The sequence below is a fragment of the Talpa europaea genome, assembly GCF_964194135.1.
Source record: "Talpa europaea genome assembly, chromosome: 11".
Taxonomy (NCBI): Eukaryota; Metazoa; Chordata; class Mammalia; order Eulipotyphla; family Talpidae; genus Talpa; species Talpa europaea.
In genome coordinates, this window is record NC_140078.1 from 20,344,326 (window position 1) to 20,372,298 (window position 27,973).

Sequence of the window (27,973 nt, forward strand, 5' to 3'; positions counted from 1 at the left end):
GAGCAAAACAGACACATCTGCTGAAATACACTGCTGAGGGGAGCAGTGGGCAAGACAGGAGACGTCTGCTGCACCATGTGGGTCAGCTCCTTGACTGGAGATTGAACTCATATTGCAGTGGCTGCCAACAGACAGCTTGATAGTGCTGAGACTTAGGCCCCTTGTGCCACCAGGGAGGCCCCTGGTTCTTCATCTTTGAGGTAAAGGACTACTGTGTAAGAAATCATAATGAAAACCAAGGCTTTTCTTCCCAGAAAAATACATGTGGACCATGGCCACCAAATAAAAAAATGCCGAATCCATGATGATACCCAGCAAAGGCAATCGAGTATAGTGCTTAGAGGTGCAACCTCTGAAATCTAACTATATGGGTTCAAATACTACCTCTGTGTCTTACTGGATATGGGACTTAAATTACCTTACCTCTCTAAGCCTTTGTTTCTTCACCTGTAAAGATGAATAATAATTATACCCACTTCCAGAGCAGTTGTGAGTTTACATGAGGTAATATAGGTAGTGTTTACTGAACTGGCACATAAATGCTATATTATAGTGATGATAACAAATAATCTCAATACTGGGCAATTTCTTTCTTGTTAGGAGAATACCTATTTTGCTTTAAGATCCAGCCTGAAGGATGGCCAATCTTTTGGAGACCTTCCCTGACAGAGTCTGCTCATATATATCACTTCTTCCATGTCCTTAGAGTATCTCACAGTATTATTAATTATAACTAGTTTATTGAATGCCTACTCTATGCTCAGGTACTGTTTTAAGCACTTTATAAAGTGATTAGCTCATTTAATTCTTTTTTAAAAGGTTTATTTATTTATGGATGAAAGAACTGTAAGCCAGAAGAGTGGGGGGCGAGAGGATTCACCAGAGACAGAGTGGGAGCAGAACAGGCAGATCTACTGAAATACACTGCTGAGGGGAGCAGCAGGTGAGACAGCAGAGGTCTGCTGCGCCTTGTGGGCTGCCCCCTGGCCTGAACTCAAGTGGCAGGTGGCTGTCGATAGCTTGATAGCCTGCCTGAACCCCTGCACCACCAGGGAGGCCCCTCATTTCATTCTTATAAGGGCCTGGAAGAGGAGGGTACTATTAGCATTGCCAATTGGCCAATGAGGAAGCTAAAGCACAGATAAGTTAAATAACTTCCTAAGGTCACACACAAACTAGAAAAGCCTGAAATTTGCAAGTAGGCTGACTTACCAGAAAACATACACAGCACAAAGTTTCTTCACACATCCTGTTGTAGTCTTGTTACTTCTCTGAGGGCTGCGCGCCAGCCAGGAGTCGGGAGCGGGTTTCGTAGTGACTACTCAGACGCCTCTGTACGCCTCCAGGTTTCTGCACTGCCATAGGGAGCCACCTGAGGCCGCTTCACTCTCCCGCCATGTTCCAGCGCCTCAGCAGTCTCTTCTTTAGCACCCCACCGCCTCCCGAGGACCCGGACTGCCCCCGAGCTTTCGTCTCCGAGGAGGATGAAGTGGATGGCTGGCTCATCATTGACTTGCCGGGTGAGGCTAACTGGGGGGCCAGGACTGCGACTCCTGGGTGTTTGCTATCACTGTAAGGGCAGGTGGCTGAGCAGCCGAGGGGAAGGGAGTTGCTGGGGCTGGGAAGTTCTCTCAAGCCTTCTGGGCGAACTGGGACTAAGGCAGTGCCGGTGGAGATGGGTTAACAGGGCTCCATCCTAAGCAAACCCCGTCTCTTGGTGGCCCTGTGTGGGTACCACACCTCAAGTGCCCTAGGGAAACAACAGGTTGAAATACCTGGTCCGTGGGTACCCCGTGGGCGAAGCCGGCAGGGCTGCGGGTCTGACTAACGATGCCCTCTCTCTCCCCGCCCCCCTGTGTCCGGTGTGTGTGTGTGTCCCTCCCCGCCGCGCCCCCCCCTTCGCCTGGCACCCCCTTCCGCGCCCCGTAGACAGCTACGCTGTTCCACCCAGCGCGGGGGCCGCCCCAGTCCCTGCAGGCCGCCCTCCGCCCGCGCCCTCCTTGATGGACGAGAGCTGGTTTGTTACCCCTCCCGCCTGTTTTACTGCAGAGGGGTCGGGACTCGGGCCGGCCCGCCTCCAGAGCAACCCCCTGGAGGACCTCCTCATCGAGCACCCCAGCATGTCTGTTTACGTCACCGGCAGCACCATCGTGCTGGAGCCTGGGCCCCCTTCCCCGCACCCGGACGCTGCCCTGCCGGACGGCGAGCTTAGCGATGGGTGAGTGGATGCGGGGCGGCGCCTGGAGGCCGAGACCGGCTGTCTTGGAGGCTCGGGGGCCCGACTGGACCTGGGGAGCAGAGTCCGGTAACCCGCCCGGCACTGAAGGGGTGCAGCCTTTGGGGGCGTGTTTTCGAGGCAATGGGCGTGGCCCATGGGAGGGCGGAGGAGGGAGAGATTGAGTCTGAGTAAGGGGCGGAGCTTTTAGCGGAGGGGGCGTGGCTTCCCACTGGGGCGGGGCCTGGGGAAGGGACCTGTTTGGAGGTCAGAGAAGCAAGTCCAGGGTTCCACGGAGGTAGCATTTGTAGAAGGCTGTACGGAGGTCGGAACCTTCCCGCGTCCCGTTTACCTGCCGTAGGGGCTATAACCCAGGAGATGGAGGAACTGGGCGCCCTCTAGGAGCAGAGACAGCACTGCACCGGGGCGAGGCTGCGGGCGACTGGGAGGCAGGTGTCAGCACTGCCCTCCAGCCCCCTTCATCCGCAGTGTTCAGCCCTGACCAAACCTCGTTCTGTTCCTGCAGGGAGTTGGTGCCTGCCCGCCGCGAGACCCGGGCCCTGCACCACGCTGCCGCCCCTCTGCCAGCGCGGGCTGCGCTGCTGGAGAAGGCCGGCCAGGCGCGGCGGCTGCAGCGAGCCAGGCAGCGGGCCGAGCGCCATGCGCTGAGCGCAAAAGTGGTGCAACGGCAGAATCGCGCCCGCGAAAGCCGTCCGCGCCGGCCCAAGCACCAGGGCAGCTTCGTCTACCAGCCGTGCCAACGCCAGTTCAACTACTGAGCGTCTGCCGGCCACATAACACCCCTCTTAGACTCCCTACCCCTTTCGGGCCCCTTCATGGCAGCCAGAGTGCTGCTCGAGGGGTGCCCGAGGCCTGACTCAGGCTGGACACAACCTCCCTTCAAGCGTAGGAGATGGGGTGATAGCCCCTCTCACAACCCCTGGATTTTCCCACCTTCGATCCTCTAATCCATCTCTGAATCCCCTCTCATCCTTCACCTTTCCTCCTGGCCCCCAGGCCCCCTATCTAATCCTCTCTCTCTCCAACCCCTGACACTCCTTTCTCTCATCCCCATCCCAACCTCTGCCCTAACATTCCCCTTCATCTTTGCTCTCCAGTCCTCTACCTCTGGTCACTCCTCTTTCTGACGTCTCTCCTTCCTATCCCAGATCTGGTTCAAGCCCCACCTTTAACTCCCACCTAACAAGCCTCTCTAGCACATGGTTGGCACTACACTCACTCCTGCCTCCTTATTATTCATTCCCAGTTACTCCCTCCAAATGGATGGGAAGGAGGGAGAGACTCCTTCCCTCTCTTGTGGGGAGTCTCACCACCTCCCTTCCCCCCTGGGGGCTGGGCTCTTTGAAGTTCCTTAGGCCTGGAAAGGTAAAGTATGTGGAAGAGGATTGTGACATGTGAATTTGGAGGATGATGGCGGGAATCTAGTTTAAATAGGCAGCCTATTGAAGATGTAGATAGCACAGACAGGTTGAGAAGCTGATGGGAGCAGGGCACCATGGGGGCTGGCACCGTGCTTGCTCAGAGAGGCCAAGCCCTGCTCTCAGGCTGGAGCCTGGAGTCTGCCCCCAGTTCCCTTTCTTATAATCCCACTGCCCAAATCTTTTCCTGAAGTCCACCCCCTCTGCAGGCCCCTGAGTCTGAAGGGCTTAGTCTTGTCACCCTACTCACAATATGTTACTCCAGGAATAGAGGCTGGGTAAAGCCCTGCCATCCTGACCATCTGTTCACATGCCCAAGGTGCTAGAACTGGCTTAGGAGAGATGCTGGCTAGAGGGCTTCTAGTCAGCAAAAGGGCATATCCCGGAGTAAGAACACAGGATGATGCCAGGAAGACAAGCTGTGGGGTAAAGCCATCCTAAGATTGACAGTTCAGACTTCATCTTGCATTTTTTATTTCACACTCTGCCCAGAATGGCTAATAAACACTCCTGGGTAGGAGGCCAGGAGCCCCAGTGTCTCTATTCCCAGATAGTTCCTATCCAGGTTCATAGCCTTCCGGGGGCCTCTCCTCATTTTCTCTCTTCCTTTTTAAGCTATTGGGGAGAAATGGGTGTCCTTATGGTTCCCCTTTCCTTCTCCTCCAGTTAGCACCTGGAGGAGGGAACTTGAATCCCTGGGTGAGACTGGGAGGACAGGGGCAGCCAGCTTTCTCCTTCTAGTGGTGGGACTGAATTTTGGGCTCAGACACCAGCAACAGCCTCTTGGGGATGCCCCGAGTTGCTTCCCTTTTCCTCTTTCTAACTATCCTTTTCTAGTGTGTGTTCTTTCTTCCTTGAAACTTATAAGATTTCCTGTTACATACTAACATAGGTCTTCCCTTTACCCAAATTCCAGGTTTCTAGGCCTCAGAGCCATGCTGAGGCTTGGAAAAAACTGAAATCCTATGCCAGTTAAAGGCTCTGCTGCCTTCCCAGACCTTAGCGCTCCCATCCTCATTGTGGGCGTGTAGGGAAGGGAGGGGGTAGTTCCATGGATACTGGGATGGAGACCTAGGAAGCCCTCTTGGGGCCTCCTATCCTGAGGAGGAAGCCAAATTTATACTAAAAGCAGATCATCAAAGTCCCCATGCCAGTCCACTAGGGCCCCAGTAGTTGATAACCTTGTTATCCTCCCCAAGCTCTCCTTTGGTTATAACCTAGCCACTTTTATTCTTCCATCTGCCCCTTGGTCGCATCATAGCTAGCTTAGGGTCTTCAGCATTTCTAAGAGCTGGAACTCCCTCCAACTCTTCCTGCCTACTGCTGTGCTGCCAGCTGGGACCTAGGCTTAGTCCTGGAGAGTACCCATGATCCTTCTGGTGGAGGAAGAGTGAGTTATAGGGCATTTGGCTCACATTTCAAAAGGACCCTCCCATATTTCTGGAGGCTACTATAGTTCTAGAGCCCTCCAATCTTATCATCTGGCTGGTTGCAAGGCTCATGTTTTTGTATTTTCCTATGGATTCTGTAGCATTTGCGTGTGGCAATATTTTTAATTGTGTATAGATTTCTAAGAACCAACACTACTCAGTCTCCTGCTAGTCTGACTCCTGAAGCATCAGACCTCGTCATACTGTATTGACTGTGTATGTGCCTTTCACCTTGAGCATGCTTCAGGATTTTTTTTTTTTTAAACCACAGAACTTGAATACACGAGGGAACCAGAATTCACAAAGTCCTATGCAACCCTAGAAAGGAGGGGGTTAGAGAGTCTGTTTTGATTGATGTTTTCAGAGAACCTGGAGAAGTTCCAGTTGTATTAACGTCAATACTACCAGCACTTTGCCAAAACTGTGTGTGTCATAGGGTCCCCTGTTTCTAGAGTCCCAGTTACATCAAAGGGTGACTTCCAGTTATTCCCCATTGTCTGAGTGCTCTGGTGTCACTTCCCTGCCATTGTCAGTGTGGCCCTAGCAGGGTACCTTGTGTGTGTGAGTGCAGTTTGCTGCTGTTTTGGAGTCTGACTGCTCCCCAGCCCCCTGTCTGAACCCTGATCACTTTGCTCTGACCCATAACATCTTAGGTGCAACAAGGTCCCCACCAGAGCTCTTGGATGCCTCCTCAGATCCATGTGGCTTTACCTGAGGGGACTGAATGCAGACACACCGTAGTCCCTTATATCTTCCCTCTTACTCTGATACCTAGTTCCAAATGGAACCAACAAGTTGAATGCATCCCTCTGGGTGTTTTGTGTTGAGATTGATGAAATGAGGAGACTCTGACCATGTTGTGACATGTTGACAGACTCAAGGACACAACCACCTCAACCCGGTCATGTGGCATGCCTGTGTACATGTGTAACAGGATTCTGATTGTTAGATTGTAATGTTATTCCTCTATGGGAGAAAAAAATTAATATAAAGAAAAACAAATAAAAATCTATTTAAAGCACATGCTTTCTGCCTGAATTGAGCTAAAGCAAGAGAGAAACACTTCGCAATCTCAAGCACAGTAGTGGCACAGGGTATTATTATGCCAGTAATACCCTATGGTTGGCTTTGGTTCTGGTAATGTGTGTCATATAGAGAAGGAAGAGGGTAGAAAAGCCTGCTGGGAACAGAGCCAGACAATGTGGAGTCTGACTCATAAATAACTACTTTTAGGAGGATCATTATAATATAAGACACATATATTAAGACATTTGAAATAGAGATGAGAATAAGAGCATGTCAGAGAATCACCAACTCATCCTTTTGGTGTCAGGCACAGGCACAGAAACACAGCAGGGAAGGGACGGAATATATGTCTAGCTATAGGAGCCAGCAGAAAGTTGAAGCCTACATGGAGACAAGGACAGAGATCCAAGCAATGGATTTCCCTGAAGGTAAGAGCTGCAAAAGCAGCTGGTTTGGAGACCTCAGAGTTGAAGATGAGCGAAGACAGGAAAGGGGTAAATGTGAGCATATTGATGGAAAGTCACCCCTAAGACTGATGCAAATGAGAAACAGGGCAGCCAAGAAATGGAATGTAGTGGACATCTCTGAATTATGTGACACAAAATGACTGCTTTTATTTAGGAGCTTCCCCACCTAACCATAGAACTAAACTGAAAATGGAAAGCTGACTTTACTGGGCTAGATTCTTGATGCTGTTAGAAAGAATCTTGCTGGTCAGTCTGGGTTTATCTCTTGAATGGAAAAGATATAATAAAGTTATTTTAGAGCAATTCATCAAATGCATGGAGAAGCAGAGGTATGAGGTGAAGGAAAAGTGCTCTGTTTGCTGATGGTCTCCTGTACCTAGAAAATCTGGGGTGGTCTTGGATACGCTCGGTTATTTCTGTTATCTTGCAAAAGAAAATTGACCAAGTGTCTAGTAGAGTGCTAGAAAAGGGCTAACTTCATCAAAGCCAAGAATGAGTTGAGTGCATAAGTATGTGCTCTTTCCTCAATTTGCCAGCTAGGTATCCCAGGTGTGTGAGGACAAGATGGGATTCTAATTTACAAAGAAAGTTGTTCTACTCATTTATGGTCCAAATAAAGAGCTTGTTCACCCATAATCCCTTACCAATGTCACCAATGACATACATTTGTGTTCTAGAACAATGACATTTATTTAACACATTCAGTATTTCACATTGTAGAAACCCTTAGATTCTCTTTATTCACTGGTCCATTTCTACAACAAATACATCCAAAACACTATATAATAAAATTATTTACAACATTTCCAAATGAGAAAATTCCTTTTGCCCACACTACTGCTATTCACACACAGTACTTCCACAGCACAATACATCATTAGAAGATCTAAAGATGCTCACCCTGTACTCTAGGCTGCTTAGGAAATGTGAAAACTAATATAATAGTATTAGCTTCTCTCAATACATGGCAACATTTTAGAAACTTGAACTTCATCTTGCAACATCAAAAAAGGTTCAACAACTCTGCTTTCCCATTGCACTTTACGAAACAGTTTGCAGGGAATAGGAAAAGGGCCACATTATTAAAATGACTAACTGTACAGAAATGGATTTTAAAAAGTCACAGCTCAAAAATGCTTTTTGTAAAATTCACACACATTTACAAGTATCAAGTCGCCGTCCAGCTTGTTTACTTGGATTTTCTTCGCTTGGATTGCACCGCACTGGTTATGTCTGTGGGGGGAAAGGAAGGACATGTTCAGCTGAGGCAACTCTTTACAGCAGTGTCTTTCAGGCAGTCTGCAAAACCAGGGCTAACATAGCTGGAACCCTACTGGACTCAGTGTGGAGAAGCTACAGCTCTGTTTGTAAGGGCCTGGCAACTGGGCAAATGTGATACAGTGGCGGGAGATGAAGTAACATACCTAGCTGGTAAAAGTAGCACAGTTGGGAGAGCTTTGTTAGCTAGGCAATTAGCACCCAAATCTCCATTACCAATTTCTATCACCCAGTGAAACGATGGAGAGACTGCCTGTGCTTCTGGTGAGAAATCAATTGAATAATGTTAGTAAACTGTGCCAGAGTACAAACAAACCAGCCTCCGCATCCCTTTTGGAGCCAAGTCATTGTTTTGCAGTAAGAAACTTTTGCCACACTACAGTCAAAGTCTCTGTACCATGGATATGATTGACTCTTCACCCTTGGTCAACAAGAGTCATCTGTGGTCCACACATGCCTTTAGGTATCCACTGCATGGAAGCAATTCAGAACAAGCCACAGCCTGATCTGAAAGTGAACTTGAGAGCATTATGGAAGAGGTAGGAACAGAGTGATTTATATGCAGGGTAACAGTGATCTAAAGGAGAATGAATGCATTTTAATTTCTTTAATTCCTCTTGTACTGTCATTGTCAAATCAACTTATTCACATTTCACATTAAACTATGCTTCTCAAAAAACTTTCCCACACAAAATTCTTCTACAGCAGAGTACAACAAATAACTTGAAACTCTCCAAGTGTAAACAGTAAAATCTCACATTGATCTTAAAAATTCATCCTGATTCTTCATGCTGCTCCATGCTAGATATTTTGGTTTTAGTATAAAAACAATGTTTTAAAATTAATTTGCCATGAAGAAAAAAAGTTTTCTGTCTAAGACATTAATATGTAAGACTAATCATAAGTATTCATTTCTAGAAACTAGGTTAAGTTTTATAATGTCATATGTTAGATTCAGTGTTCTAAGCAATTTTCCCTGTCCTTTAGATCATATTTTGAGAGCCTAGTCTCAAAATATAGATGAAAAAAGCAAAAAATTTATTGCTCTGTTAGCTACAGTAATTTCTAAGAAGGGAGACCTAGATGACTTTCCAAGAGGTGACCTGTGCAATGTTTCTGGGGTTCTGTTGGTAGAAATTTTAGTATGTATATCTTCTTGTTGATAGGTCATGTTGTGCCTTATGGTAAAATCAGTCTGATTTAACTCATTAGAATTTCACTAAAATCAGAGAATAATCTGACAGGACGTTGATAATTGTGTTATTTTAACTCCCTGTAAATAAATTACTACCCACATCTCCCCATTCATCTCTTTATGTCCATCTCTCAAGCTTCATTTCCTCTGTAGCAAATTTATCATTTGCAACAAAAACATATAGGGTTTAGCTTGATTGTTCATCCTAAGAAAAATATCTGTTAATTATTAATTGGAGGCTTCTCCTTTGTTGCTATATGAAGGATCAAGTGGTATGTCTGAGAAACACTTATGTAGCTGGGAAAAGACATGGGAAGAAGAGGAGATAAGCAACTGCAGTCTCCCTCCACTCCTTCCTTGCTTATTCCTATTTGTAACTGCTCCTAAACATCCAATGATCTGGCAGGTTGCCTCTGCTTCTGAGGATGAATCAATGAGGGGAACCTCATTGATTTATGCTGGAAACTGCAAACAAGTTATCACGGTGGGAGTGGAGGTATAGAATGTGCTTTTATAGTTCCATGAGGACAAAAAAAAAAATCAACTGATTTTGAAATCTCTATCACATCCTCTGGATAAACGACCCAATTTGGATCACAGAGCAAAGTCATGTCCGATACGTTGATATATTTGTTTAAAAGATGCCTTTTTCAAAATTTTTGGTTCAATTTTATATATATTCTCTCAGAATGTTTCCACTTTTCCCACTCACATGGTGAGAATCTAGAGACACATTCTTTCAAATGAGGAATTCTAGTGAGTATCATGGCTGAAGTTGCACTGAAGCTGTCCATCAGGTCTGTTTCTAAAAGCTAGCTTATCTGACTGCACCTAATCCCACTCCCAATTCCCCACAATCAATACCATACTGACAGAAACATATTGTTAAAAAATTCCTCTACTTTTAAACCATCAAGGAGTTTGCAAATTAATGTCTTCACAAACATAAGTTTAAAGACTAATAGTGTAGTCAAATAATTTACATTCATATTTTAGAACCAACTATAAGGTAAAAAATTATATCAATACCATCTTATAGGTGGTTGTTCATATATGTCCTTGGGGAATTTTTAAATGTGTAATTTGCTAAGGGTATTTTTCAGCCTGACTCCTTTGTTTTAACCTTAACCAAATTTAGCTGACTCTCTAATATACAGTGATCTAATGACTATCCCAGCATGTGCATTTTATTTTTCTGAGTAGTTTTATAAATTGATCACTTAATCTTGCTCACTTCATTGTGTTTTTTACTACATGTGCTACTTCCTTATGTAATCACAAAACATTCTGGAAATTTCCTTTCAAAATGTGTATGGCTGGTTTCAAAATGATGCTTCAACTGCAGGCAGTTATAGTTCTGGGCTTTTTCGAATCTTCATATTCTCATTTGCATTTTCACAGTATCAACAATAACAACTATCAAATACACACACACACACACACACACACACTTCTCAAGACACAGGGTTTTGTTTGGGTAGGGCTATCACTCCACTCTGCTCTCAGAGCACCTTAGCATGCCTAGGATGCCCACAACTGCTGATAATTAAACATCAGTCTGTACTACTCTCATATTAACATACTTTTCCTGGTTTCAAACATATGCTTTGAACTCCATGTTTTATTGAACTAATGATCTTTTTTTCCCCAGTTGAAAACATAAAAATTTGTGAACAGAAAATAAAGAATGACAAGAAAAACTAAGAAAAATTATTTGCATTAATGGAGAACTGATCATATCTGGAAGCAGAACTACTCATTTGCATAGTCATAAACAACACCTCAAGTGCAATTAAATAAAAAGTTTGTTTATTTGTGGGAGTCAATTTTTTTGTTCATAATTAAAAGTGGGGGGAAAACCCAATCAACCAAAGCCAAAAACAACAGATTAGAGAATGACCAATCAACCATGGCAGGCCTCCTTGGACTTGCCCAGAAATCATACATTCCACCTGCTCCAATTTGGCAGTCTAGTAGGTTTTGGCCAGCATGATGTAGACAAACTGTTCTCACAGTAGGAACATGATAAACGTCACTGGTTCTCAACAATAAAAAAGTAGCAATATTTTTCATTATAAACTGTTACTATTTCTCAGCTTTCAAAATTCACAGAAAAAGAGAATGTTTTCTGATTTTGCTTGCATATAATATGACCAAAATCTTATGAGTGCAAAAAGAAAGAACGCTTCTTTCCCTTAACATTTTAAATACTGATGCTACAGGAAAATGTTTTAGCTACCCATCACTGGTTATGTGCCTCCAAGTTTGAAGTACATAAATATTGGAAACCAGCTTGATATTTTAAGATCACTCCCTGGGTAATGGTTCAAATACAGTCACAGAAAGCTATTTTATGACTTTGGTTCATATTTTTGTATACTACCTAACAAGACAAACAATACGCATATTTACTCTTTAATTTGGAACCAAAAGTTCTAATGCTTAAAAACTGAAAGTTGTAAGTACTCATTTCTGATTTAAAAGGTAACTTAACTAGGAGAGTTAAAGTTAAATGTCCTGAAGATTGGAGGTGCGTGTAGAGCACTATATATGACTGATTCCAAGGATCTGGTCAGAACTCTGCCTTCTTCTAGGAAGATATACAAACAACTCTCCATGTAAGATCACAAAGCCTATAAGTCTTTGTGGCCTCTCCTAAGCCAGCAGTTAAGCCTGGATGGGGCTGGCATACCAACATGACTACCAGTACCTTGGAACAGTGTCCAGCTTAAGTATAGAAGCCTATTCCCATACCTCTTCTACAGTAGGTTGTAGCTTTCCATCTTTCCTTGGATGGCATTTCTCTAGAGTGGCTCTAATTTGGGCATCTCTTCTTAAATGGCCCAATTTCTTCTAACATTAATTCTTTCTGGTCATCTGTAAATGGCATCTTTAGTATCTGGAGGCTCTAGGCTCATGTCAAGGTTCTAAAAATCTGGGGTATATTATCTCTAAAAGACAACACTTTTTCCTGATTTAAAGTCAATTACACACCATATTTTACAGTCTAGAAGACCTTGATCCTTTCGGAAACTAAGGGACAAAAAGAATACACAGAATTGAGGTGAAACAGACTTTCCCATAGGATTCCAGGAATTTTCCCTTTTGTGCTCAAGAGTTTAGTACTTGAGGCTGAAAGGCATGCTTCTTTCAAAACAAGTTTCTGCCTACGAGATGATTCCCAGTAAAGAAGAAAGTTGTTGGTTCCATTTCTGCATTAGAAGTGGGGATACCCAAGAAGACTCTGGGTATGCCTAGAGAGAAAAGATGGCCACTCCCAACATCTCCCTTCTCTAGCAGGCTAAGGTAAGGGGGTCTTCAATCTATCTGCCTTACTTGTATAAGACCTTAGACCGTGGCCCACTCCCGGAGCTCTTAAGAGACATCATGAAACTGCTGCCCAGAAATATGACCTGCCAATGACAGTTGATCTCTCAGGTCTGTATCTGGTGTCCAGTGTTGGTGCACCATAACTTGCCCTGGTCTTCAGACAGGCAACCCAATAGTACCTGACTGTTTCTCAGTAGCCCTGCTGATATCAGGCACTTGGCCAGGATCCTACCTCTTGCCCAATCAGGGTTACTCAAGCTCAGCACATTTCCTGGGAGGAGGAGGGAATCACACCCTTTCAGATCTCGGCCTTTGCACAGGTTGTACCTCTTGCTTTGAATACTTCCTTCAACCCCCACAGCATGGATAAATACCTCCTCATTATTCAGGTCTCAATTTAAACATATTTTTCTCTAGAAATACTTCTCTGACTTGGTGGAGGAGCAAAGAACCTTAGCTATATGCTCCTATAGTACTATGCAATGTTGCTATTATAGCATGTAATATTTAATACACTGAGTCTGTCTTTACAGTTAGCATATAATCAATGTGATAAAAACAGAGAAGCTATCTTTCGACTGTTATATCCCCAGAGCCTGGCATGTAGTAAGTACTTCATATATATATATATATATATATATATATATATATATATATATATAATATATGTATTTATTTGATAGGTGGTTATTAAAGTAATTGTTACTAATTATATAAAGTGCCATACAAGGCAACAGGGATAGGTGGTAAGCAAAACCAGATATGGTCTCCTGCTCTAATAGAGTACAGACTTAAATTATCTATCACATAAATAGACATAAAGTTACAACTGTGGTGTTATGATAGAGAACAACATGGTGCTATGATTCCTCACAGTAGTGACAACTGAGCTAAGACAAGTAGAAAGAGTAGGAATTTAACAAGAAAAGAGGAAGGAAGTGGAAGGAAATTTCCACAATAACTGCAACACATACATAGGCCTGTGATGAGAGGGATGAAGATGGCATGTCCAAGTTGCTGAGGTTGGTGAGATGAGGCTGGGAGAGGTTAACAGGGGCCAGGCCACACAGAATCTTATGTGCCATGTTGATGCTTTTAGAAGTTAATCCTAATTACAGTGGTAAACATTTAAGGGTTTTAAGTTAGCATAGCAGTTAAGATGGGATAAAGTGGATGAGTTTGGACCACCTGAGATAAAAATCAGCAGGTTTTTGTGTCTCTCTGTGTGTGTGTGTGTGTGCGTGATGGATTAGAGGTGAAGGTGAGGGACAGAGGTGCCAAAGAATAGTTGCCTAACAGATGGTAATGCCATTCACGAGATGGGGGACAATGACAGAGGACCTTATATTGGTGATGAAAATCATAAGTCTACCTGTAAAAATCACAACTACCTGTAGTTGTGTGAGATCTCTAGAGCTCTGTATTTGAAATAAAAGCTCATGACTCCTCTGTGAAAGACAGTAACTGAAGAAGGGGAGAACAGGAATAAGATCCATTAGAGAGAAAATATAAGTTGATGAGAAAAAATGATTTAGGATTGAAGTTTGAGGAAGGCCAGCATCTAATGGTTAGAAATAGAGACTGAGAAGGAGCTATCAGAGAAGTATACAGAAAATTATTCAGAGTTCTTAGCCACAGAATTCAAGGGAAGAGCTAATTTAAAAAGCAGAGAGCAAATAATAGTGAAGAGAAAATTGGTAGTGTAAAGTTCTTCAGGTCAGAAAAGATCAAAGTGGAGGAACTGGCCTTAGACTTGAAGAAGACAGACAGCTGTTCTTTTATAGAAGGAGGAAAAGATGACACTGGTAGATTTATGTCTTGGTAGTAAAGAGTTGAGGGAGTTCTATTTTCTCTGTGAAGAGGTGAGAGTCTCTGCTGAAAGAGGGTGAGACAACAGAGGTTTAAAAAGAACAGAGAGTGGGAAAGAGAGTTGACCACAGAAAAACAGAAAGATGGTTGGGCCATACTGAGGACTTATCTGAAGTGGTGATCATGCATCAATATGTCCTATTATGATCTTTTTGCCAACAGTGCTGGCTGCTCTTGTGTCACACACACAGAAAACACATAGTTACATGAACTAACAAATGAAGAACCAAAGAAGCAGTAATAGTCAAAGTACCTTGATAAATTTAAGGAACAGAAGGCAAAGATGAAGGACAAAGTCCTCTTCTGTTGTGATAAGAACCCTATTCTTTTATTTGACTCACAAATAGCACCCACAACCCACTGCTAACCTTTAGTAGAGCTGGAGGCTGAAGCAGGCCGAGAGGATCGCTTACGATGTCCATTTTCCACACTTTCAGAAGCCACACTTGGCTCTTCAGTTCGGGAGTTTCTTCGGCTTGGGGTTTTGGACTTTTCTATGATCTCTTTGGGCTCACTGCTAACAACAAAGGGAAGCAAAAAGTTTCCAAAGAGGTGAGGGAATCAAGTCACACAAAAAAGGGCTCTTCAGATAGAGTCTCATTCATAAGGCAGGAGGCTGAGAACTACATAGTCACTCTGGAGAGAAAATATTCCACTATGCGACAATGAACATAGTTACCATCTGTATTACTGAAAATTTAAAAGTGAGTCTAAACACAGAGAATCCAAAGGGTCAGACAAAGACAAACTTTAAAACCAACCCTTGAAAGCTGACCTTAGAACTGAGGCATCCAGAGGGAGACGAGGAGAGGGAAAGGGAAGGATGAGAACAATGTGAGAGGAGAGCACAATGGAGTATGGTGGAGGACAATGGGTGCTTTGGTGGTGGGTATGGTAAGGTGACTACACCTAAAGGGGGAGATCCCATACTTTCAAAACACTAACAAGGATGTTAATCAATGCCATTTCAATTAAATAATTACTAATAAAAAAAAGTGAGTCTAGCTTGTTACATTATCAAAAATAAAATACTAAAGCATAATGCTGGTGGAATTTTAGGGAAACAGGTGACAGATATAAGGAACTTGAAAGAAAAATCCTCAAGCTTCCTCATCCATTTTCCTAAAATATGAATATTCCCCTTCACAAATTAATAGTACCTAAAAATAAGGGAATTACTACATATATTGGCATTTACAATGAGCCTTGTACAGTCAGAGAGTGACATACTACAAGTAACAGTATAGAAGAAGACGCATAGTACTACAGTCACACTACACTGCTGAGTATATTAACTGCCCCTAGTTCAAATCCTTTTTTCAGTATGCAGACTTAAAATTAGCAATATCCAGTATTACTGAGTGTATAGAGAGAAAAACATTTCATGCATTCCAGAAGGAGTGTAAACTGTGTAACCCAATGGATCTCAACAGGGCATTTAACAATGTCTGGAGACATTTTTGATTGTTATGACTGGGGGAGTGAGGATGTTACTAGCATCTTTTGGGTAGAGGGCTAGGGGTACCACTAAACAGCCTATAATGCATAAGACAGCCCGCTAACAAAGAATTATCTAATCCAAACTGTCAATAATTGCTGAGGTTGAGAAATCTAAATTCTCTGACTCAGCAATTCTATTTCTAGGTGCCTAAGGAGACAAATCATTTTACAGAGTTAAATCACACAAGGATGTCAAAGCATTTTATTCATGCTAATGAATACAGAAGACTTAAATGCTTAACACAGATTAGTATACTAACTCATGGCACATCATTATGAAAAATCATGTTGTAGAAAGTTATTTAATGATAAAAGCTATTCATTATTGTAGGGAAAAACCAACATTATGAATAATATAATTCCATTTTCATTATATGAGCATAGATGTGAGATAGATGTGTGTGTATAATGTTCATATGTTATCTGTATATGTATTAGACATAACACTATGTTAAATATATGTAAACAGTAGAGCTAGTGAATATATAAATACACGCATAGACATATATAAATATATAACTATGTGAAGTGGACTAGAAGAAGAACAACTTAAATATATATAATGACTACTAAACCAGGAATATTGGTTTACAGGTAATTTTTTTGGAATTCTGATTTAAATTTCAAGTTTTCTTTAATAAATTTTCCATGACTTTTCATGTTTCAAAAAATTTATTAAAACTATTAAGAAAAGAGAAATGGATTAAATTTGCTTATAAGGCATGAAACTGAAAAAAAAAAAAAAGGCACAATATAAAAAAACTGGTTAAAAGGATGCCTCTTCTGGGTAATGTTCCATGAACTCACTCCCATGTGTTGTCTCTTCTATCTTTGGGTTTACGACACTTGGCATTCTAGAGCACCCATCAGATTGGAGAGCATGTTTTATTTTAAAGTCTTGTGTCTATCACTGGGTTGTGAGCTCCTGACTATCAACTACCTCTATTCCTTCACTATACTACACTACAAAAGAACCCTCCTAATGGCACTAAAGTTGGGAATCTGGTAACGCTGTTCACTAACCTAGTTTTAATAACTGCCCCACCAGCCAAGGCAAGTCCAGGGAAAGCTGGGACAGAATTATTAGTTGGGGATTTATACATTCTTTTAGAGATTGTAAGGATAACTTTCTGGCTGGAAGGCCAGAAATTGGTCAAAATCTCTGAGCAAAGAAGATTCCTGAGGGAATACCTTTTAATCCTGGCAAAACAAAAACCACAACAATCTGTCTTGGCGTTTACATAGTTAATGCTCAAGTAGCTCTTGAAATAAACACAGGGAGTACTTTTGATCTAATTATTTTTTCTCTAGTCACATACTTGTACGTTGAAAAACAAATGATTTAAAATACTAGCCCAATTAAAATAATCCAGGCAGAGTGGTATAGTAGGAATAGCAATGAATTTGGAGTCAGAAGAACAGGGGTCAAGTTTTAGGTGTGCATTTACTGGTTATGATATTTAACAATCTTCATGCTTCAGATCTTTGATATATAAATCATCATCATCATATATATATATATATATATATATATATATGAGGAATTTAGTAAACTACTCTGAGCTTTAGATTTCTTATCTGTAAAACAGAATTTATTTTCCTAATAGATACTGTGAAAATTAAATGAGAAAGACATCTGGGGAGCTTGCAGCCCAGTGTATAGCATTCAAATAAATATTTTCAATCCTCACAGGGTTGATATGAAGATAAATAAAAAACTAATTTAATGTACAAATATGAGAAACTTTAAAGTGTTATGGAGCATATTCTTACACTAAAAAAGAAATGAGTTTGAGAAAATGGTAATACTTTCTGGAGCTAATAAGGTTGAAGTCACAGATGTATTTCATTCATTTTGTTAGGTTATGGGCAATGTAGAACAACAGAAAAAGCAAGTTTTAGAGTCATACCCCACCTGGCTTTCTCTTTTTGCCTTGCAGATCAGCTGTACTTCAGGAGGTAGTTGTAAAGACTATTATTAAAGCCCATGATAGCAATAGCATCTATATATTAAACATTTACTATGTATTCACTGCTGATTGCTGCCTAGGTTATTGCATTGTTCTCAAAACAACCATTAAAAGTAGAAACTTAGCCACCAAGTTTTATTAAGAGAAATGATACTTCTGGGGGTTAGGACTCATGGCAACTCCTTAGTTTAGTCAGAATAACAGACTAATGCAAAGAGTAAAGTAAAATGACAAAGGTGAGAAGAGGTTTAAAGGCTGAGAAAGCTGATAGCCTTCAAAGAAGCTTATGTATTCAGTATACTAAGTTTGCAGAAACGATGATCTTACCTTTGTCCAGAGACTATGGCAGCATTTGCCTCGAGTTCTATAAAAAATATAAAGACAGAAATGAGATGTGGAAACTTCTGGAATATACATCCATAGGGAGAAGCTAGGGGTCTAAAAGAGCTCTGAATATCCTATTTAGGTTGATGAGTCTCCATGCTCAGCAACATCCTCACCCTACATAGTATACAGACAGAACTGGCAGGGACACAACTTGGTTATCTGGAGCATAAGGCACTTACTTGGTCTATTTTTATTTCTACTCCACACTGTGAAATAATCCTGTTTGGATCAACAGAGCTAAATTCACACTGCCTGGTTCATATTTCATCCAGTTACAACTAGGTTAGTAAAATAAATATCTTTCTCTTATGTAGAGACTTTTTATTCTTAAAATATCTCCACCCTCTCAACACTTTTAAAAGACAGCAATCTTCAAATATGTCATAAAAATCTATCAGGATACATTCTCCTTCAAAGGACTTCCTCACTGAGTTTTAGAGGGTATGCTACCTTGCATTGAGATATCGTCTATAGGCCTCATTATACTTCCTTCTTCTTCAATCTCCCAGCAATGCCCTTCAAGAAAGGCAACAGTAATCTGTCTAGTGAGATTTTGCATAGATGAACATAGTATGGTCTAACCAGGCACTTCCTTCTCAGTACCAGAAAAAAAAAACCTTCTATTATTTCTCTTTAGGTAGTTTTATGTTTCCCAAAAGACCATCCCTGATGTACCAGTAATAATCTCTTCTGCCTCTGCAGTCCTATAACCTAACTTAGGGAATTTACTTCATACTCAGTCTAACCTATTGACTACATGGTTATCTCTTTGAAGGCAGTGAAGTCAGAGTGCCTGGGTTAAAAATTTGACCTCATTGTTTATTAGCCATGTGACCTGAGAAAATTTCTTGCCCTCTCTGTGCTTAACGCTTCATCTGAAAATGGGGATAAACACTTTTCCACTTCAAAGCTAAGATTATTAAATAACATATAAAAATTTAATATTCCACCAGGTGCTTAGTAATAACTCAGTATTAACTATTATTATTGTTATGATGCTAATGTGGATGTACATTAGAGCCTCCTCCCCCAGGGCTTACTCTGCCATCAATGAAAGATGCCAGCAGAAGAAAATCCTTGCTCTTATTTGTTATATATGTCCCGTATCTAACCAAAATCTCCACAAGAAAATACCAGCTGACTAAGTGCAGCCTGTTGGTTCCACTGGCACATACAGACTCAGGTATTTTAATACTCAAAATGAATAGGACTCAAGTTAAAAGAGGCTGATTAGGGGAAAAATCCTTGATTAGTTCGCTTGTTTGAAACAAAATATCAACACTTTTGAGAATTTTAACACTATCAGAGCTAATTCATCTCAGTAGAGATCAGGGGTTTAGTAAAGGCAATTAGTAGTTTTAGGGGTATTTTAAGTAGACTTAAGCCAAGTTTTTAAGAGGAACGGGATTCTCTGGCCAATTATTCTAACAAGGAGGGCTTATGATATGGTAAAATCCATATTCTGGAGCAGAGTTGGGGCAAGAAAGGGAATCTCCTCCCTCTTTCTAGGTTGCTCCTTCCCCCCCCCCACCCAAATTGAGTTTTACTATCAAGCCCCTTTACTGAATAATTTACTCTTAGATGCTCAGCACAGTGTCAGGTATCATGTGGGTAGTAGGTCGCAAAAGAAGAATCTCAGTGGCTGAAATGTTTTTTTTGCTCATCTGTTCTTTTCAGACTGATTTTACCTAAAGAAGTGCTGTAGAATGGCCCATCTAACACCTAGCACATAACACCAGGTTTTAAAACAATCATAAGCTATACCTTACTTTTACTGGCTTAGACTTAAAAACTAAACATGGTTACATTACTGGTTTTTTTCTTGTTAATTTTGTCAAGTGTGTGATTCCATTAATGAGATTCTAACTTCTTTGTGGAAAGTAATCATACTTTTTTGTTTTACAGTGATTTACAGTGACAAAGAGCCAGGACATAACAAGACTGCCTCGACAGTTTAACCTATAAAAACAGTGCTGTTATTACCATCAAAACCATCATGTGTTCAGGGCTAACCCAGCATCCCACAGCAGTTATTTGTCAACACCATCCCTAGTGCTATTTACAATATCTTGGTCATGGAAAGAAATTTAATGCCTTCCAGATGACTGAAATGACCCTGACTCCCTGGAAGAAATACCTGACTGTAGCTGAGGTTCTCACAAGTGTCTACTCCCACAATGATTATTCAATTACTCTTAGTACAGTAACTCTTGCCACCCCAGAGAGTTATCATACACCAGTCAGCAACTAACAGTGGGTGCAGTCATGGAACAGGGCAAACTACAACAGAAACCAAGCACAGCTAAGTGGCAGACAGATGCTTTTCTTGAGTTCCCTGGAATAGGTAAGAGAATTCAGGGGGGAAATAACCTCAAATAAGTTCTGTCTCTTAACTGAAGTCTGCTCCAAAACAGATCAGATAGTTTCAGCCACTTCTTGGAACACCGAGGACAGCAGCAGTTCCTTCACAGGTAAACCAGAGTAGTTTTTCCAAAGTGTATCTTACCTGGTCTGGTAACAGACCCCTGTAATGCTGTGGCTGGAGCTTCCTTTGGAACTAAACTCTGTGAAGTGGCTAAGGCAAGGGAAAAAAAAAAAGATACAGGTCTTTTACTTTCTTTTCTAAACAATGAGCAAACATTGACAGAATCAAGGGCTAAGTAACTGCTGAAATACACACAACCTTAGAGTACTATACTTGAAGCTGGCCTTGAAATTAATATCAAGACTAACTTTAAAAATCAGCTACTATAATACTCTGTTACACAGACTGCCACTTAGAGGTATTTTTTATTTCATGTGTGAACAAAGATCAGGGAAGCTGGTGACCTTGAGGACAATAGCATCCATAATTTCTACTTCTCAGAGTCAAGTGCTGTCTAGTGGGCTGAAAAAACCCAAAACTACTTAGCAGGCAATTCAAACCATTTTCCGAGGAACAATTACACCACTCGCCTTAGCATTTTAAAAATTCTGTGTTATTCCTCTAAAGATTACATTCCTTGAGACCTGACATGAATCATAAAATTTTAATTTTCTATAGCACCTAGTAAGAGTGATACTCATAAAGCAAGCATTTAATTCATACTCAATGAATCATATGATATGTTATTTAGTTACCTAACAAATAGTTACCAGGAATTAATTAGGAACAAGGCACTATGACAGGTACCCTTAGAGACCAAATTTTCATCCTTAACCATCAGTTTAGTTAGTATTAAAGATACACACACACACACACACACACACACACAGAGTACACTGGTGTGCACTGTGTTGTTACATAAAGAAGATTCATAAAGTATAAGGAAAATCTAAAACAAGGGGTATCAATTCTAGATTGAGAATCTGAAGGCTCATTAAAGCAAGAAACATCAGAATTAGGCTATGAAGGACAGAGAGAATTTAGGTCTTTTAGATAAATGTAATACCCAATGTACTCTAAAATGAAATCTCAGATCATAAAGGAAAAATTAAGGGAATAGATATGTCACAGTCACTCAAGGGTATGTCTATCTTTATTCTTCAGATGAACTGCAACAAGGTTTACCCTTTTGTGGAAACAATGAATTTTGGAATTTCTCTACCAGCTTATTAGTGAAACAGTCAATGATGCATTTGTGTCAAGAATTTATTTTGGATGCTTATCTGTCAAAGCTTAAAACTGTACTTTAATTTCTACTTTTAACTTTACTATTGGTTTCTCACATTTTCAAGATAAAAGCATAGAAGCCCTGGGCCTCCTCTGGTGGCGCAGTGGTTGAGCGTTGGGTTGCGAGGCTGCCCGCAGCCTCTGCAGCACCAGTTCAATCCCCAGCCACCGGCGAGGGTCCCACAAAAAAAAAAAAAAAAAAAAAAAAAAAAAGGCACAGAAGCCCATTGAAAAAGAATGGGAAATAATCTTAACTAAAATTGAGAATTTTTCTCTTTTCCTGGTTTATCTCTTTATGATTATATATGATCCAGTTAAAAATTCTATTCCTCATTCTCTTCATCATTATTCTCTTGGCACCTGAGGGGAAAGTTCCCTAAAAAGAAGCAGAATAGAAACACTTAATAGCAGAAAATATAATTAAGTGATAGTGGATTTTTTTTTAAATCTTAGGGCTAACATATCAATGAAACATATAGTACTAGCCCTGTGAAGTTTGTCTCCTGCAAAGGCAGCAAAGGCCTTAGGGGCCTTAATTCTTCGCTGTATTTCTATCACTGAAGTGAAGGGGCAGAGAGATGGGGAACTAACCTTTCCAGAGTCCTGTGTACTGGCCACTTTATGCTAATAAGTGGCCATTTAATTTTTCTATAAATTCTAATAGGTAGGAATTACCATCTCCATTTTACAGGTGAAGTAAGTAAATGGCTTAGGAAGTTAAAGACCATATCCAACTGCAATTGGTAACCAATGGAGCTAGAATTTGAACTCTGATCTTACCCTGAAGCTTGTGTTCTTTCTGTCCCTCCTCCTGGTTGCTTACTACTCAATGGTAGGCACTTGAAGCATTTTAGCTGCATAAACAAGATAGGCACTATTAGCTGGCCTAGGATGTAGCAGAAGTTCTTCCCAGCTCTGGCAGTATGTAACTGACTCCACTCTGGGAAAACAAAGCTGTACCACTTAAGCCTCATAGGAGGAGGACCCTATGTGAGCGAGTTTGTGTGTGTGGGGGGGAGGGGTATGGGAAAGGATAGGTTGGGGTGAAGGGAAGGAGGGGAGTATAAAGACACCTATGTTTCCATCATTAGACCATATCAGCATTTCATAGGAAATAATCCAAAGTAGGTACACATGAACAGAATGGTCTAATTTGCAAAAAGACGGCATCAAAATGAAACTGGTAATAATCATTTTTAGCCATTTATTAAATAGTTAATAAGCATGTTATCTCACTGAATTCTTACAACTACTATTGCTCCCATGTTACAAAGGAGGAAACTGGAGTTTAAAGTGGCCAAGTTACTTGCCCAAGCCAAATAGCTGATAAATGCTAGCGCTGTGATACCAACCCAAGTGTATTTGGCTCTTAACCACTTTGTTCCTCCTATGTCTATTATGAAACCTGGTTTTCTGGAAAGTTTTCCTTTAGTCAGTCAGAATGGTTCCTGGGATACAGAAGGGGCTATAAGAATCCTGCTCTGAAAAAGTTAAGAGTAAGTCTTTATCATGGTAAGAAGAATCTGCAGAAGTTGACATTTAAAGGGAGATTTAAAGGGACAGGGTCAAACTGGAGGTTCACAGTATAGACTTCAAGCAAATACTGAACTTTTCTGAGCATCAATCTCCTCACCAATAAAATGGGATTAGGACTATATGACATAGTTGGTACAAAGATAAGATAACATGTAAAAATATTTCTTTATAACGTGAAAAATTCTAGGGGTCTCCCTGGTGGCCTAGGGGTTAAGTCTCCTGACCAGGGAGTTAACCCACATATGGCGCAGCAGACCTCTCTTATCTTGCCCACTGCTCCCCTTAGCAGTATATTTCAGTAAATCCACCTGTTCTGCTCCCCACTCTGTCTCTGGTGAATCCTCTCACCACCACACCTATAGCCTACACCCCAGTCCTCCTACAAAATAAATATTTTTTAAATAATAAAATGAAAAATTCTATATAAGTGAAAGGTGTATCATTTCAGGCACTAAGAACTATATTAGTGGATGTAAACTTAATACGGAAGTTTTAAAGTATATTTTACAGTGTATTTCCCAATTCAAAAAATGAAACTGCCATTATTAATAGCCATTTAGCCCATTTTTCCTTCAATTAGAAAAGGACTCATGCCTTCTCTTCTGGAGACAGATCATCAAAAAATTGATAGGTGGAGCTGATGCCAGGTCCAAGTACATACCTATGCTGGGCAGAAGTTCTGGATGGGATCCCACCTTCTCCTCCACTAAGCCACCTGCAAGTGGCTCAGATGCTATGCCAACATGATTGTTTTTTGTGGTCGGCGCCGTGGAGATGAGCTCAGAGGGTACCAGAGTGGTTACTATCGAGCGTACACTGGTGGGGAGAGTACCGCCGGGTAAGCTGGGTCCTGTTGAGGTGGAGACCGGGCCCACAGGGCTAGAGGTCATTTTTAGCAGAGTGGGTGCTGGGGATGTTGGGGTTTTATTGTCCAGCTCCGTGGATAACTGCTCTGTTCCCATGAGCCCTGGAGCTGTGGTCTCTAGTCCTTGACCTTCAGGCTCTCCATCTGCAACATATTGTTCTTCCCCTTTCTCAAGAGAACCTGTGACTTTCTTACATGCCTTGGTCAGCAAAATCTGGCCGATTTTGTCTACTTTTCCTTTGCCCTTACTAGATGAGACTGGGCTTCGCCGGTTGACAGAGGAGCCTGGACTATTGGTCAAAAGGGGAGAAACCATCGTGGTTGACTGTGAAGTCTGCAAAGTGCTCTGATCTGCTGAGGTGTTCACCTGAGGGCTAGCCTCATCTGGATTCAATTCTTTCACTTGCTGGACAGGGGGATGAGGAGGGACAACTGAAGCGGCACAGGGTGGGGAAGGAAGCTGAACAGGGGTGGTTCGTGAGTTCAGGACCAAGGGTCGACCTGTCTGTATGTTTGGAGCAGGACTACTGGAGGGAACATTAGGTGGTACAGGAGCAGAAGAAAATTTTATGTTCTGAGGTATGTGTAAAGGGCCAACAACTGCAACAGAGGGAGGCATCAAGCCAGAGTTGGTTGTCAGTGGGGTTGCAGGAATTGTGCTTGGCTGTGGTCCTTTCATAACCTGAATTATTGAGGATGAATTGATAAAGACAGGTGTAATGAACTGAGGTCGAGCATTAGACTGAGCTGCTGACTGTCCCTCAGAAACCATAACCTTGCTACCCACATTGGGCATTGTGACAACTGTTGACATTAATGCAGACTGTAGGTGAGTTGGCAGAGCTGCTGATGTGTTAGCTGAAGTTGTGATGGGATTAGAAGTTACAAAAACAGTTATCTGATTTGGGGTCAAAGGAGTAGAAATGGAGGAAGAACTGACAGGTCTTGACATTACTGGAGGGATGGTTGGTGCAACATTAGAACTGACCTCATTCATTTCTGGATGCACAAGGGTTGAACACGGCTCATTATTGTGAGGTAAATTTAGAGAATTAGAGGATTCTTTAGAAGAAGACGGATCCTGTAGTGTGGGAATGACAGATGACTTTTTCAGGTCCTCCCCAGAAACTACTGGAGGTGTTATTTCCAGATCTGTAAGCCCAGGGGGTTTAATGGTCACATTAGGAGCTCCAGAATTGTCAAGAAGTTGACTTAATGAAGTTGGTGCTTCCCTCATAGCAGGAGACACCGTATTTTTGTTCTCTTCGACACTGGGAAGTTTGTTAGGATCCGAAGGCTGTCCATCCTTTTTGGATTGATCTTCAGGGACAGCCATTTTAACTTCTTGGGCAGGGTTTGCTTTTAGCTCAACATTTGCCTGTTCCTTCCTACCATGGGGATTCTGGCAATCACTTTCCTGAGGCACATTCAAGCTCTCCTTGTTATCCTCAAGAATACCCGACACTGAAGCCACAGGCACGGTAGGATTCTGAGGATTCAGTCCACTGTTAGTAAAGTTTCCAGGTATAGGGGGATTGGTCACGGGAGAGGGACTAACCAATACATTTCTTGGCAACTCCACATTTTGCAACAAGGCTGGATTTGTTTGCGAGGCCAGAGTAAGTTTAGGGGCTTTTGAATTTTGCCTCCCAGGACTTGGGGTGGTTTTCCTACTGGATCCAGGACTTGATCTGCGACTACTGCTTGGACTTGCTCTTTTTGTTGCTCCAGAATTAGACTGCTTTGCAGAATTTACCACCACAGAATCTAACTTGTGAGTTTGTGGGGCAGCAAAATTGGAAGGATTATTCATGCTAAGATTTGAAGGTGCCTGCCCAATGGCCTTCAAAGTTGTTGGATTTAAGCCCTGTTGATCAAAGCCCCTGTTTAAATTTGGCCTAGGGGGTAAGGGAATATTAATTTGTGGCGGGAAAAGTCCTGCTATAGAGGCATTGAGTCTTTCTGGTGATAGACTGATTTCTGAAGGTTCTGTGCTGGGAGGGCGGTTGTTGGGTGTCTGAGGATAGTAGGGTCTAGGGCTGGCTCTGTTGGGTGTTTTTGGCCTAGAAGTTTGGGTTGGAGCAGCCACATTTGGAAAGTGATGGCCATGAGAGCTGGGCAGTGAATTTACAGGAGGTTGCTGAGGAGTGGCACCTTGAGTTGCTGAAAGGGGTGATGGTCCAGGTTTTGGCCCTGTCATCATTAACTGATTCTGGGAAACAACTAAATGTGAAGGCATGTTATTTGGGCCACCTGAGACAGATGGTACTTCACTGACACTTGTTTCAGGGAGTGAGGATATCTCTCCTAGTGGCGAGCTGGAAGGATTCTGGGGGTTCTCCTGATACACCATTTTCCTTGAATTGCTTCCCAAAGGAGTATTCACAGGCATTGGCATCCTTTGTTTATCAGGGGATGGAGGCACGGAGGCAGGTCCTTGCAAACTGACCATGACAGGTACACTGCTACTCTGTTGCATGGGCATTCTCTGAGAGTCTGGATTGAGGGGGACCCTTGGGGGATGGACATTTTGGGAGACTGGAAGCCTAACTGATTTTGGGTCCTGCTGCATCATGAACATCATCATCATTTGTTGTTGCTGCTGCTGCTGCTGTTGCTGCTGCTGCTGCTGTTGAGACTGTGGCTGACTGGGAGGTGGTGGCTGCTGCTGCGGTGGCAGTTGTGGCTGTGGCTGCTGCTGTGGTGGTTGTGGTGGGGGTGCCACGTGCTGCATGAGCTGAGGAGGCATCTGCTGAAGTGGCCTCTGTTCAATTGGTTGAGAAGGATAACCTAAAACAAGCCCCCAAAATCAGGGAAGTTAGATTTTCAGCAAGAAAAGCTTTGCTACCTTTAGAGTATAGCCAAGCAATACTCATCTAGGAGGCACAGACTGTGTACAACAGCTCAGGCATGCTTGGTTCCAGGGGTGCAGGGGCAGCCCCTCATTACTGTACATAAGCAAAGGGGCACACTGTTTAAAAAGCAAAAAGCAAAGCATCAAGAACTGGGAGCTCCTCAGTCTTCAGGGTCTGCATGAAGCATTACTGTATTAAGACTTGACAGACAGACACTCTGTTATGCACTGCAAGTGGCCAACTCTGTATCAGCAAAACATTCAGATGAAATGAGAAAAATTCCATCAACAGCAAGTAGCTGGCCACCCAGCACTGAGGTCTCATGCAGGCATACTAAATATTTCAGTGTACTCATGAATGAAGTTACGATTCACTTTTTCTGTTAGCATAGTATTACTTTTTTTAAGACTTGGTTTTGTTGAGAACACCAGCATTGAAGATAGCCTTTTTATTCTTTCAGCAGAAGTAAAATTTTAAAATTCTAGGATTCAATTCCTTATGAAAGAGGGGTTTAAAATTACTCCAATTCATTGGTTCCACACACCATGTTGTATCCTTCAAGTTCAATCCTTTGGGGAAACCCAACTGACAATGCTCCTTCGATGTAAATTATTTGAATAAATAGCTGGAAGTGATAGAACCTGATACACACTGAAAATATAATGAAATTTTTATGGGTATTAATTTCCATTTACTTTCTTAAATATAAAACCCTATTTGGAGAAATATTTTCTATGGATCCGTAACTGGAAAGTGAGTAAGCCAAGAACATAGCTCTCAGGAATAAAAATAATTTTGAAAAATGAACTATGAGGGAAGATACCTTGCAGATATGCAGATGGCAACATCTCAATGTTGTAAGAATGCTGTAAGAATCTCAATGATTCCTTGTGAAGATTTTATTTGGCAAAACCAAAATTTTACACTATCAGCAGGAGAGATGGAAAGATTATAAGTCA

General features: G+C 41.9%; 2 protein-coding genes across 4 annotated transcripts in view; one reads left to right on the top strand and one right to left on the bottom strand.

The window, feature by feature from the left end:
* Positions 1 to 1,396: 1,396 nt before the first annotated feature.
* Positions 1,397 to 2,994, top strand: TP53INP2 (tumor protein p53 inducible nuclear protein 2; the record flags this gene model as incomplete). 2 transcript variants are annotated; one of them, XM_084248352.1, is made up of 3 exons in its annotated part: positions 1,397 to 1,520; positions 1,930 to 2,218; positions 2,742 to 2,994. In XM_084248352.1, 3 exons carry the CDS (start codon positions 1,397 to 1,399, stop codon positions 2,992 to 2,994), a joined length of 666 nt encoding a protein of 221 aa, XP_084104478.1. The 2 variants fall into 2 exon arrangements, with proteins under 2 accessions (XP_084104478.1, XP_084104479.1); XM_084248353.1 differs by having other exon boundaries at positions 2,050 to 2,218.
* A 4,772-nt stretch (positions 2,995 to 7,766) lies between these two features.
* Positions 7,767 to 27,973, bottom strand: part of NCOA6 (nuclear receptor coactivator 6) — a gene marked incomplete at both ends in the record, with an annotated part of 56,088 nt that continues 35,881 nt past the window's right edge. The window contains 5 exons of one of the 2 annotated variants that reach the window (XM_084246930.1): positions 7,767 to 7,810; positions 14,618 to 14,766; positions 18,047 to 18,083; positions 20,613 to 20,681; positions 23,956 to 26,949. In XM_084246930.1, the coding sequence (XP_084103056.1) occupies positions 7,767 to 7,810; positions 14,618 to 14,766; positions 18,047 to 18,083; positions 20,613 to 20,681; positions 23,956 to 26,949 (3,293 nt within the window). The remainder of the gene's footprint in view (positions 7,811 to 14,617; positions 14,767 to 18,046; positions 18,084 to 20,612; positions 20,682 to 23,955; positions 26,950 to 27,973) is intronic. The other variant, XM_084246931.1, reaches the window with a different exon arrangement.